Source organism: Esox lucius, chromosome 14 (genome assembly GCF_011004845.1).
Source record: "Esox lucius isolate fEsoLuc1 chromosome 14, fEsoLuc1.pri, whole genome shotgun sequence".
NCBI lineage: Eukaryota > Metazoa > Chordata > Actinopteri > Esociformes > Esocidae > Esox > Esox lucius.
In genome coordinates, this window is record NC_047582.1 from 14,411,023 (window position 1) to 14,425,184 (window position 14,162).

Below are 14,162 nucleotides of genomic sequence, written 5' to 3' on the forward strand. Positions count from 1 at the left end.
CTTTTGCGTCGCACACAGGTTTCTCTGGATTCTCTGAATCTTTTAAGGATGTTATGTACTGTAGATGATGAGATCCCCAAACACTTTTCAATTTTACATTGAGAAACGTTATTCTTATATTGTTTACCCACACAGTCTTTTACCGAGTGGTGAACGCCTCCCCATCCTCACTTCTGACAGATCCATCCTTTCTGGAATGATCTTTTATTATCCAATCATGTTACTGATCTGTTGCCAATAATAGGTTATGTCATAATTCTTTTTTGCATTACACAACCTTTCCAGCCTTTTGTTGCCTCTGTCCCAACTTTTTTGAAACGTGTCGCTGGCATCAAATTCAAAGTGGGCATATTGTTTTCAAGAAGCAATAACATTTCTCAGTTTCAACATTTGACATGTTGTCTTTGTATTGTTTTCTATTGAGTAGAGGGTTTAAATGATTTGCACATCATTGCATTCTCTTTTCTTAACATTTTACGCAGCATCCCATTTTTGGAAACAGGGTTGTAGTATGGGGTTATATTAGTGAGTTCTTACTGAGCTCCTCCAATAAAAGAAGTTCACTCTGTATTATATATTAGGATTTGTTCAGGATAGACAAAAACTTTGCTGGCTACATGATTCTCTCATCTTTTGACTTGATGAAAAAGTCAGTTACCGTCACCTATATTGATAGTTATTGTGTCAATATCATTCACGAATGGCTAATAAGCTATTAAAACGGCCAGTGGCAAAAGCCATACAGTTCATAGATGCTATTTGTGGTAGAAGTAAACTTAATAAGAAACGTTAGTCAGTTTAACACAATGCCTAATGGTGTTTAGTGAAATATTCAAACTCAGTGTGAAGTTAATGTGTGACAAAATGATCTAATGTTGAAATGCTATACCAACTCTTGACAGATGTATACCTCTGTGGCGTTGTGGTTAAGGGCACTGCCTCTTATGTGGGAGACCTGTTTTCGAATTTAGGGAGGGCAACAACGATTATCACTATTTATTGCAGGCCGCCTGAACTAGGCTTGTCTGGTTTTCTTGTTTTTTACTTTCTCCCCGCACATAAAATGAATTGCTTGACCTAAAGTTACCATGATGCAACAAAATTAGTTATGATTTAATTGCCTGCTTTGTAATACTTGACCAACACAATAAATAAACAATGTATTCAACAGTGCGTCCCCAACCACTCAATGCTCTACATTACAGCCGTAAAGGTTAGGTGAAAATCACTGTCAGAACGCTGACGAGGTATCTGACCAATCAGCCACAAACTGTGCAATTTGCTACTGATGGAAATGATGGAGGAGTGTGCAGTCAGGTAAGAGGCTGATCTGGGAGGGAACCACAGCAGGATGAACAAATATCCTTTTATGTTTTTGGATTTGAAAAGTACTGCTAGGAGGCCGAGGTTTCAGAATAATCAGGCGTCCATCTTAAAAAATAATTGGAAATTCATATTTACTGACAAATAAAACATTTTAAATCAAATAGAAAAAAGCATTTTGATTAGTTTTCTGCAGACATTTTTGAAAATAATTGTATTCTAAGAAGGCCTACATGTACCAACATTTTAAATGTCATGTGTTTTATGTAATTGGTGACTCCGGGATGCTGGCTTTCTAGACAATAATTTCTTGTTTGGCAGTCATGGAATTTAGCATGCTAACAATGTAGCTGAGCCAGCCAGTCTGACATCATAATAAGGAAAAGTGAATGTAACTTGAGTTTTCACAAATTCTCTTATCGCTATTATTGTAATGTAAAAATGCTTTAAATCTTTTCCGATTCGGATTTGGTAATTATTTAAAGATCAACACCAGATCCGATTGGTTGCTACAGATCTGAACAAAACCATGTCTGAGATCAGATTGGATCAGCACACACCAAAATGAATGCAAAAAACTAAATAAAATTCTGCTTAATTGCTGCACAAACCAGTTAAATTATTTAGACTTTGCTGTGAATGATAAAGGGGTAATTCAACTGCAAAAACACAATTCATATAACTCCAATCAATTCTGTACGTTCTATTGGTAGGTTAAACATAATATAGAAACATTTTACTTTTACTGTGAAATCTGAAAATGTGTAGTAATGCATAGCTATTTTTTTCTAATGACTGGATATGGAAAATAACACAACATCACTATTCATAATGTTTTGTAATCAACCAGTATGGGCAGACTTGTCTAAAACACATCAATCTGTCATTATCATCATTGCTAAGTATTGATGTGACACCTGAAGTATTGATCGCCACTACTCCTGCCCCTGCGCTCGGCGTCGCTGGTAGGGGTAGTCTATGTGTAGCCCTCTATTCCCTTATTTTTGTCAATTATTATGCTTGTGTTCACTGTATGATAATAGGCCCTGTGCAAATTATTATTCTCTTGTATTACAAATGCCTAGTTCTTATACTTTATAATCTTAATGCATCTCTTGTAGTGTGAACAGGCCATACATTTACAAGAGTCCTTTGCCCCAGCATCTCTCCTCATCAGAGACATCAGCCCTTTAGTAAGAAGAGCAGCACCATGTTGTAAAATCATATTGTAATTCTGTTCTCATGTTTACCCCAGTAGCTTAATGTTTAGCGTGTACCCTAACCTTGTTTGGTATATATTTTAAAATACATGTATTTTATATGCCGGTTGACACATTCACGACTTGCTCAGAAAATGACAAATTAATCTTGCCTAGCTTGACAAATATTGAAATTAACTACATTAGACAAAATAACAAATGACTGATGCTAGAATTGTATTTAAATAAATGATTATCCATTCCTTTTGACCAATGTAGTGTCATGTATTAGATCCTACTTTAGGTATTCACAAGATTAGGTACTCACAACACCTGGAATACAGAGACAAACAATGAGACACAAATGTTTATCTTCAAATTTCTTTCATTTTTATTTTGTCATCAAAATTTTTACAAAACATTTTCTGACAATAATATACTCAGAGGAGCCATATTTTACGTTTGGACCAGGTCTCCACAACACTGCTTTAGGTCTGTGTACATAAAAATAACATATTGAAACAAAAACAACAACAAACCAACTACAGAAGAAAACAATGTAGCGCATATTTACATCCCACAGAAATAAATGCCCTCTCTAGAAGAGGGGGAAAGAAGGAATTCCCATAGAAATTAAATGGAAAGACCATTAAGATATTTTTGGGAGGGGTGAATGTTGAGAATCTTGGACCAGAAAATGAAAATAAATTATAGTATAATATTGCTTTCGGTCAGTTTTACTGCAAGTTCAAATATCAACATTGACTGTGTAAATAAAATTAAGTCTGTGACAGTAGCGTTCCTTGTCTTTATTTGTTAACAGAAATCAAATTAAGGGTGCAAAAATGCTTTGTCAGACCAACCTGAAGTATGATTAAGACAAAGGTTAATGTATAAGCTTAGATTTAACTCTGCAGTTTGGCAAAGCGATGCTTACAAACCAGGGTTAAGATAATTGGGGTTAAAAGGTTAAAGAATAATGTGTAACAGCATGGAACAATAGCAATCAATAGGGAGGAAAAATATTGGCCTGAACATCGGTAATGGTGACACTGATTGAGGGGAATTACAAGAATGTAAAAGCTCCTTCTACTGTACTGTATGTATTAAAGCTATCCAACTATGGGCCCTAGAGAATCCCTATGCTGTTACTGTATAACTCCACTCTGGGTCCTATAAAGTCCCTTTCCTGTTACAGTATAACTCCCTTCTGGGCTCTGCAGAGTCCCCAGCCATTGAAACTGCAGTTGCTTGAGGTGAACTGGAGGGGATGTGTTGTGTTGATAGCAGCGAGGCCGAGACGCTGCCGAACACTGAGCCGTGGTCAAATCCCTGGGCCAGGTTTAAAATGGCACAAACTCGGTGTGCACCCGCAAGGACAGAGCCTGGGCATCAAAAGCCACGGCACATCAGTGGCAGATGTTGGGCCCGGGGGGTGGGGTGCGTGGGGGGCAGTACACAATGATGAGACCGTTCACTGTGTCCTGCATACTCAGCCATGTGCACCAGGCGTGATAAGACTGCACACAGGAGGATTAAGAAGATAGGCAGGTGTCTCTGTGCCGTATGTGTATATGAGCAACTATGTGTAGCAAGATGTTAGGATTGCATTCCCTAGTGTGCATGGGGCACAGAAACTTCGTTCTAACCAAATACAGTACAATTCCTGTTTTTTTCCCCCCGTTTTTATTCCTTGTATTCAAAATAAAATCTTTCTATTCCTCCTTTATTTTCCCGTTCTCTCTTCCCTCATCTCTCATTTCCCCTAGAGATTTGTATTTAGCCATTCCTCTGAGCATAAACACAGGAATATGAAAGGCTTTTTTGCAATACGTCAGACCTTCATTCACCCCCCTTCAGCTAAATCTGTTGCCAGCAGGGATTTGAGCTCAAACTCTGAGGGTGGGGGAAGAAGAGGGAACAGAACTCAAAACAAACAAAGCAGAGGAAAAAACAAAGCCTGACGGCGTTACTGGGCTAGCACAGACGTTCCTAAAGTTCAGCTCAAACATGCACAATTTGCATGCATCCCCTGTACTAAAAGCCCCTATACAGCATGGCATTAGAATAATGGCACAAAAGACGAGTTAATGCAAGGCAGCGGGGTCTGTTCATTCCAATGGCCCTGTCAGTGCTTATCTTGGATAAAAGATAATGGTAAACCGATTACTTATTAGCGGTTAATTTAATTGTGATCAAAATGACTCTATTTCAACTTGTAATTACAAATTGTGGCAAAATCGTTCAGACCATTGCTAGACTGGTGGTGTGAGTACTGCTCAAGGAAACAATAATGTAACTAAATAATGAAGACTGGTCTACAAACTTATCAGGATGTCGATAAAAGAGGAAAGAGTCCCTCTGGAGTATAGCCTCATAAAACACGTATCTCTTTCTGCAGTGGCTGGAGCAATCTACTCTGGAGTTTAAGGGCTATGTGAGGGTCAGTGAGTAGCTGGCTTCAGAGACACCAAAGTGACCAGTGAGAGCGTGTGTGTGTGCGTATGTGTGTGTGTGTGTGTGCGTGCGCGCACGCATATATGTGTGTGTTTGTGAAGAAATGTGCTTGTGGTTCTAGGGCATGTCAGACAGGAAATAGTCTAGCTCCATAATGTCTGTTTCTAGTTCAGTGCACACCCTAATATCAGTATGTGGTTTTCCCAATCGTCAGCATGCGGACAGAAATAGAACATTATAAAACAGGCAGACCAAAGTCACCAAAGGCATGAGATCCAGGCCAGGTGGATTGGAGGGGGTAGGGGTGGATGAAGAAAAAGGCCCGACATGACAAGACATAGATTGAACTGAGTGTGGGATGTCCCATTTGTAAAGACATTGGCACAACATTTATTACAAGGTCACCTGGAATGAGAACTGGTGTCAGAAGCCATTTTGAGTAAACCAACAATTGGTATGTAATATGTGGGGCATATCTCAATCCACTAGTTCACCAGATCATGATATCATTATCAAAGCATTATGTGTGCGTTTGCTTGGGGTTGGCAAATTAGGAAATGGAACAATGTTATCATGGCACAACAATGCTCTTTCAAAATATCAATTTGAGAAGAATGAAGGGCTCTAAAATTCCCTGTCATATAGGTTTCTGGTTAGGGGATGTGACTCAGAGACATGAGTAATAACTTCAGTAATGGACAACCTCTGCAGAAATAGTGACATGGTGGAGAGTGCTGGCAGCAAATAGAAAAATATTTATCATTAAAACAAGACGAGGAGAGCATTTGGTGGGAATCTTCACCTCCCTCCTGAAGCACTCTCCTGGACAGACGGCCTCCCTCACAATGGGTTGTGGATAAGGCTCCTCTTCTGGCCACAAGCAGTTTGTGTTTCAGAAGAAGCAGAATATGTAACTTGTTCCTTATGATTGATTTATTTACACGTTAAATAAGTCCCAATGTTTTTTTTCTCCTTCTGATTGAGTGTTTTATAGAATTAATTGACATCTTTGATCATTTCAAAAAGTTTCACTTTTTGTCATCGAGAAACATCACGAAAGCAACAACTGCCGTCTCCCGGGCCTTCCCATCTTCTTGCCCTCTTACGCACTGTCCTTCCTGGGCGGACATGCACTGTAGGTGGCCTGGTGTGCTCCCTCCTCCTGGTTCTCCTGTCTGTGGGAGGCCAGTTATGACCACAAACTATTTTCCGGACTTAAAATATAACCATAGTGTGTTATTTGGAAATGGGGAATAAAGGGGGGGTGGGGCATGCCCATTGAAAGCAAACAAATGTTCCAGTCCTGCATCATCAGCATCAGTCCATGGTAAAGGATGTGCAATAATGCCCATGGGTGACAGACAGTGTCCACATTTATCTTGTTAGAGTCCGAACACAAGGCCCACTGGCTAACAGAGGGCTGTTGTTAACAGGCAATATCCATCCCCAGAATGACAGTCCACCGCAGTCGATGAGTTCATCTGGGGGTCAAAAGATTCATCTGGAGGTCAACGTGTCAGTTAGTCAGCCAAACAAGCCCCCATGAGGCACTGGGCCCTGTGTCTCCACTGTCTCTGAGGGCATAGGGAGGAGAAGGCAGCAGAGGATTGGCCAGCAGCATACCTACATTCCTCTCACCTCAGTTACACAAGGAAATCAAGCATTGTTTGAGAAAACAAATATATAAATATGGCTTGCTAGGCCTTTACAGATGGTCAGAGATCCAACCAATTCCCTGACCTCCCTCAATGACCACCTTGTTCATTGCTCTGCCTAATTTGATCAAACAGAGCAGAGCACACATTGGCATTTAAAAGGCTGTAACTCTGCCCTCACATTTCACTCACAGGTTGTTGTTGGGTTTTTTTTTCATTTCAAAGGATTTAATTAGATGTATACTGTATCAATCCCATGAGTTACCCAGATTATAGATGGCATAATCTATGGGGGGCCCACTCGAGCCAGATGCCAAATCTTGACACCCCATTGCACATGCTTCATAAATGTTTCTATTGCACTACATCAAATTAACTTTTTGTCATTTGGCAAACCGAGTAGGCTCCCGACTGCAGACAGAGATAGTTGACTAGGCAGTCTTTGTAGCAGAGCATGTGGTTTGGTTATACATACTGTATAGAGACGGCAGATGCACATTTATAGAATGTACACCATCTATAGCATGTATTTAATGTGTACCAGGTTTGTTCAGAAACAAAACAATATTAAAAAAATGTTATGTACATCTAAAAGAACAAATCTTTGGTACGACATGAGCACATTAATAGAACTCAGTATGAGACAATGACCTCCATAGTTGCAATTACAGAAAACACAATATGGAAACGATACAACGCTCTACTTGTTTTCCCTCACCATGACATTCTCCTGTTTTGAACATTTGAACATTTTAATAAAATAATGATTCCCATAAGATAGCATTATGACCGCTGACTGGTAATTTTACTGCGAGTAACAGCGAGCTTTTGAACTCTGGTAAACATTATTGTGTATCATGATGTTGTCTCTTGCTTTATATCTCCATCATTTCTGTCCTCCGGAAACCTTGTTTATTGCACATTCCTTTCTCACTCCTCACACAGCATGAGAGAACTGTCATTATCCATTCCTTGGAACAGGCACCCTACAGTGTTGTCGCTGCATGGGCCAGAGCTGTAACCAAAGCGATGCTTTAACGTGTCATGCATGTTGCATCACATTTCAATTTCCCAGGAGCCAGGAGGATGGGAGCAGGAGGGCAGCTTTGAAGTGTTTGGTAAAAGAAAGAGAGAGGATCGCAATACTCCCAGCAGCATCATCCTTCCTAATGGTCGCGTTCCATATGCCAGATGGCCTCAAGCCATGTTTTTAAAATTGATCTTTTTATTTGTTATCCTCTCCTCACCTCTGCCCCCTTGTGGCCTTTACATGCCAGTGTGCTGAGAAACACCCTATAGAAACCCCCAACTCCCTCTCCCTCTACTCAAGAGTCATGGTGGATCTGTATCACCCCTGCCCGCCTCAAAAGTCATCCTCTCGCTCCAGCCATTAGCGTCCGAAGGTAAGCGTGGTGCTGCGTTCTGGGGGAGGGAAGGGGCCACTAGGGCCCTCGGACGGGGCTCTGAGGATGGAGGGTGGTGAGCGAGGCCCAGGCCCCACCCCAACAGTGGCAGCAAAGGGCACGGCAGGCAGCGCTACAGTCTGTATGGTGGCCCTGTCGCGTGGCCCCAGCTCCTCCAGTCCCTGCGGGGGGCCCTCGTAGCCCATGTTGAGCCGCAGGGGCTGATGGGCCTGGCAGTAGTCCACAACAGGCTGCTCATACCGGTAGTACGCCAGGGCGCCCATCTGGTGTGGGACCTGTGTCGAGGAAAGACGGAGTGAGGGAGAGGATGATGTAGAGATAGAGAGTTGTAGGGGAGAGGAATTAAGGGAATTTTAAATGAGGCAGGAGAAAGAAAGAAAGAAATGAGAAAAATACATTAGTGTGTCAATCTTTTCTTGACATCTCTGAACCCTCTTTGATCAAATGGGCCACAAATTATCATCAATAATTATGCCTGCAATGTTTTCCAGCATGTCAAACAGCAAGTCATTTGTCAGAAAACAACTGAAACTAAAACAACAGCCATAATGAATTCCCTAAATGTCCATTAGTCAGTGAAAATTTCAGTGTGTGTGGTACTTTACCGCCCAGTAATATAAGAATTACCACTGGGCTGTCATCACAGTGACTACCAGGACCATGTATTCAGGGCTCAGAAAGATGGGCGTGGCAAGTGGGACAACAGCAAAAAAACAACGCAACCAATGTGAGCGTAGTGTCTGTCCTATATGTATACAGGGTAAACTCCATTTTCCAGTGGCTCATGATGCAAACATAAATAGCGCAATGCACATCTCATGCTGATACACATGTTCTAAATGGCATGCGTTGTACGGGTATGAAGAGAGCATCAGTGTTAACTACAGCAGAGGATAGAAGCTAGACAACTAAGATGACATGAAATCAGTCACACACACACACACACACACACACACACACAGGATGTTCATTGCTCTTACATTATTCTCTCCTCATACAAGCATAGTGACACAAGCCAAAACAACTGTGCTCTCTCAGGCGCCATGTCACTTGTGTCAGCGCCAGGAGCACTAGTCACATCTGGTGCTGTGTCAGATCTCCCATTCCCTTCCCAACCAGAGCACTCTGCCAAACAAACAGATGAGCAACTTCCAGCGTTTTCCCTAACTCACTGCCTGAGTTCACTGCCCTATCAAAGGCCAATTAGTGGAGGTTGAAAGGGGCCCAGAAACAGCGGGTAGACATGGCAGTCGTAGGGAATTAAACACTTGTGCCTGACAGGGATGACAGATGATCAGATCTTATAATAGTGCCTAAGACAAAAAAATTAAAAACAATAAGAGGCCAAGAAAGTAAACAGGAAGCAATACAAAATGACAAGGGTGCTTGCTGTCTTGTCTAGGGGGATGATGGGAACAGGGCACGACAGGAAACGCCTCATAAATCTATCATTCCTATCAGTTCTTTAGTCTATTGAGTGATCTGAGCAAAACTCAAATGAGCCTCCATTTTAGATATCAGAGATTCAAGGTTTGTGCAAGAGTAGAAATCATGGACCCAGTCAGCGGTGCAAGATCAGTCATCCTTTAGAGTGGAATAACAATCAGTGTACACTTTAGCAGTGTTGGTAAAGGGAACAAATACTATATGTACTTGATATGGTGGCTAAGGCAATTTTGGTTCCAAATTATGCTTAGTTTGAGCAGATCCTTCTGGAACAGGAACTTACTACTTTCATTTTTGGACCGTTTTGTCATAGAAAGATATAGAATTATGCTTACTGCCAATGTTTCTTCTAAGTTGCAAAAGTACTGTATGAGGCCACAAACCTCTTCCAAGATTGTTGGACAGAAGAAATGCCAGCACGCTCAGATGCACAACATTCAACTTCACTCTGATCTTTCAGTTTGCACTATATAGACTAGATCAAGGTGTTTGACTAATGTGAATCAATATAATATCAGCCTTGAAGCAATGCAAACAACCCCAAAAATGTAGTATTCTCATTTGTGCACTGGAAGTTATTACAGAAATCTCACAACTTTAAATTTCAATTCACAAGACCAGAATGAGCATTGCTTACTGCTGTCAGAAAGAAATAATATAAAATACTACACCCAGATCATTGTATATAGGATGGCTTATACATTTCTTATTGCAAGATGCTAATTGTATTCAGCCCAGTCACAAGGCAACCATCAGTCAAGAACCTGTGAAACATTAATTGAAGAGCAAGCAGCCAATACATGTCTTTCACAATGTTTTAAATATAGTCATGGGAAATGGGCATTTTTAAAAATAAACAGCAACTCCCAAATATACATACTGAGCAAGAGTAGCCTGTTCTAAGTCCAAAGGAAAACAAGAGAGAGGCTTTTGGAATTTCACCAGTGACTGAGCTTTGCTTCTCAACATTGGGTGAGTCATTGAAACTGGGAAGATTTTCAGTACTATATTTTCAGTCTCTATCAACATGCTCTGGCTATTGATGGGTAAAGGTCATTTTTGTTGATCTCACTTTGTTAATGTCGTAGTAGCCTGTCATTTTAATAATTTCAGATACAAAAAAAAAGACAACAAAAAATTCTGATACAAAAAAAAATGATGTATGAATGTGTTTCAGTATCTCCAAGCCCCCCAGGTCACCCCGCTCTAAAGCTCAGTTTTTGGCACCACCCGATTTACAAATTAAGCACTGTTTCCAATTCCTGGCTAGGCTGTAAAGTATCAATCCACGGAGCTGACTGGTAACAGCTTGGGCTATGCCAATAATTACAGCACACAAACTAGCATGCAAACAAACACTATGCACACTACTGAGAAAGTATGAGAAAGATATCAGAGAAAGACACCCCACCTCCCAGCCTCTCTCTCTGTCTCTCAAATGGACTCCATTAAGCTAGACCTACCGGTACATTCATTACATTATGGGCACTCAGCGGATTAATCCCCCCTCTCCCTGTTGAGTCCCTACCCCCTCTGCTCCCCAGATCCCAGGTCCTACAGATTAATTAACGGATATTAACTCCTTACCATTTCAGTGGATTCTGTCAAATCGCCGGGACATAAATCTGGTCCGCGTGCCGCGAACGTGTGGGCATGCATTCTTCTATGAGAATGTAGTAGAGCTCAGATGGACATGGACTAACACACAGTTTAACCCAGTCTCAGCCTTTGATGCAGTAGTGGCAGACGCCTGTGTGGTCATGGAGGCTTCTGTTATACCTTGTCCTACATCGAGGAAAACACCACTCAATATCAGGCAGCTATGGTGGCACTGAGCTGCGGGGTAAACCCAGGCAATATACTGTGCTGACCCCTCTTTCTCCCATTCCGAGTATCTGACTACTGTCATTGCAGAGGACATTCTCACATTTAGCGTTAGGCGAAGTTACAGGTCCTACCAACAATATAATCTCACACCCTGGTAACCTGCAAACCAACACCAGTGATTTGGTTTTACGTGAGTCAAATGTAATCAAGTCTCTTGCGGGAATAGTGAATTGTGAATCGTTTTGGTTCCTCGGCCACATAGAATACCAGTCCAATGTTTGGACACACCTATCAAGGGTATTTCTTAGGTTTGACTACTGTCTGCATTGTCGCATAATAGTTAAATAACAGATATGGATGAATGTAGTACCTAAAAAAGTGTTGAACAGATTGAAATATTGTAGATTCTTCAAACTAGCCTCCTTTTGCCTTGATGACAGCTTTGCAGACTCAACCAGCGTTATGATGCAGGCACCCACACAGTCACATGAATATGCTAGAGGGCGACGAGGCAAGTCAAACATGTTCAATTACTAATCTCAAACCGGGACAGTGCTGGCCAATTGAATCACCCTACCTATTTACTTCACCATTGTACCACTTAGGGCCCAAGTTTACCATTTTTATTAAACAAATGTATTATACACACCTGGGAGTTACTACGTGGATGCATACACTTTTGTTTGGTTGCACAGCCTTTGGTTGCAGGGCCTTTTAGCTAAAATAACTGCCAAAATGCTTTTTGTTGCCATGGCAATTTGGCACCTCTTTTTGGGAATTACTGCAATTCTTCCCAATTTTGAGAGGTCCACCAACTGCAGGTATTTTACAGTCCTATGTTTAACCCTGTGTCCCAACATCAGTTGGCAATGACCTCTAACACATTTAAAATCACCAGGAATGTTTAAGAAGAGATACTACATACGTTCATCGCTAGATAATTGCAAACTGGAATAATAATTAGGAAACCTTGTACAGATCTGAATGAAATCCTGGCAAGAGCTGAAAACAGTACTTGGTGGACAGTAGCCCTCTAACCATGACACATTAACACAGGTTTACTGCCAGAAAGTGTCCTTGCCTTCATTTCTGCCAATTTAAAAGTGTTAAATCTTACAACATTGTGCATGCTGAAAATGAAATACATGTACTTTGTAACCAATTACTGCTTTAACAATTTATTTGAGGATAGGTTATTTAAGTTATGTGCAAGGTTGTCTATATATTTGGCCGTAGCTGTAAGTAGATGACCTTATTACATCTGAACAGCCTTATCAGTGCTGGTATTCAGGAGTCTGGGCCATGTTCACAAGCTGACAGTGCCTTCAAATGGCAAGGCCTTTTATAAGTCAAGGGCAAAGCAGCTAGCTTCAGAGGTGTTATTTATACCCCAACATGTCCTTGCATATAGACAACTGAACATTATTTGATGTCCTTTTTTAATTGTAATGTGATATGTAGGCTCAATAAAGTACAATACAGGGTGGGAGGGAAACATAATAGACAATGATAGAGACAAAGAGAGAACCTGTCACAAAGCATGCAGTTAAGCAGCATATCTACTACAGCAGTCTGTGGCATCAGCGTTTTGGGACGGAACTGTCCCCTCAGAGAGGTGGATTGGAATGGATTTAGGTGTAAATCTCAGACAGATAAGGAGGGTGTGATGGACCATGTTAATTGGCTTAAATTGTTCTCTAACAAAGAAAAAAGAATCCTCATTAATATTCAAGTTGGATGCATATTTTTACAGTTTTTCTACTTTAACCCCTTATAGCTTTGAGGTGTCGCCAGTGCCACTAACAAGAAGTCCCCCGTCACAAAGTCCATGAAATGTAGTTTTACAGAGTTTTTCTGCAGCTGGAAGTGCGGTTTCTTTTTCATTTATGACGACGACTAGGGATGCTGGTGACAGTGCCGGGGGCAAAGACAATGCAAATGATTCCCTTGGCTTTAGGAAAGCTTGGACTGCTTTGCCAAAACACTTTTATCCTCTCAGCTTCAACTCATCTGTCTGTCTTGCTGGAAACTAGGATACTGTATAAAATGAGAGAGGAGGAGAGTGGACCCATACTCATGCATTTACAATGTGACCTTATATTTCTAGGTAGTGTCAAGAACCAGGTTGTGAGTGGGAATCAGGCCCATTGATTGTCTGTGCTGTGGAAGGTCACACTCAGAGGAGTATATCCATCAAAAGTCCTGCTATCCATTATGGGCAGCAGTGTGCACAGAGACTGGAACACTTTTAGCTGCAAACAAAGAAAACAATTTGGAAACACATTATCATAATTTCTGATATCTATATTTAATGCAATGTAATTCACTTGTTGTAAAAATACTTCACTTACACTGATTATACTGAATAAAAAGCATTGTGTCCCAGAGTGCAGTTTTGGTACAGTACCTACTTAAACTGCTATCAGGGGTAAAGCTCTGTTGTTATAATGTGTTTGCAATGTGAGTCTCTGTCTGTGCGTGTGTTTCTGTCTACAGTTCTGTAAGCCTATATATGTGTGTCACAGTGATGGTCTGGAATCTGCAAAATGAATGTTGTCTTTAACCCTGTTTGAATGACTAATCTTAATTCAAACATAAGTCAATAGACCCAAAGATTGCTTGGAATGCCAGAATGTGTCAAATTTCAGCTTTTGAAACAACTGACAGTTATATACTGGGAGGTGTTACTAAAATGAGCTAACTGCACAATACATGGCCATAACAGAACGTTTTCTAATGTCATATTTGTATTTTCTGTAATATGCTTGAAAATGCCCAGATGCCACGCTTATTTAGTTTCATAATTGCAATACTTTGTATTATTTGGGGAT

At 40.9% G+C, this 14,162-nt stretch overlaps 1 protein-coding gene across 1 annotated transcript in view; it reads right to left on the bottom strand.

Moving 5' to 3' along the window:
- Positions 1-2,889: 2,889 nt before the first annotated feature.
- Positions 2,890-14,162, bottom strand: part of LOC114828643 (leucine-rich repeat transmembrane neuronal protein 4) — a 144,565-nt gene continuing 133,292 nt past the window's right edge. The window contains exon 3 of the mRNA XM_029124901.2: positions 2,890-8,333. Within this exon, the coding sequence (XP_028980734.1) occupies positions 8,025-8,333 (309 nt within the window). The 3' untranslated portion in view covers positions 2,890-8,024. The remainder of the gene's footprint in view (positions 8,334-14,162) is intronic.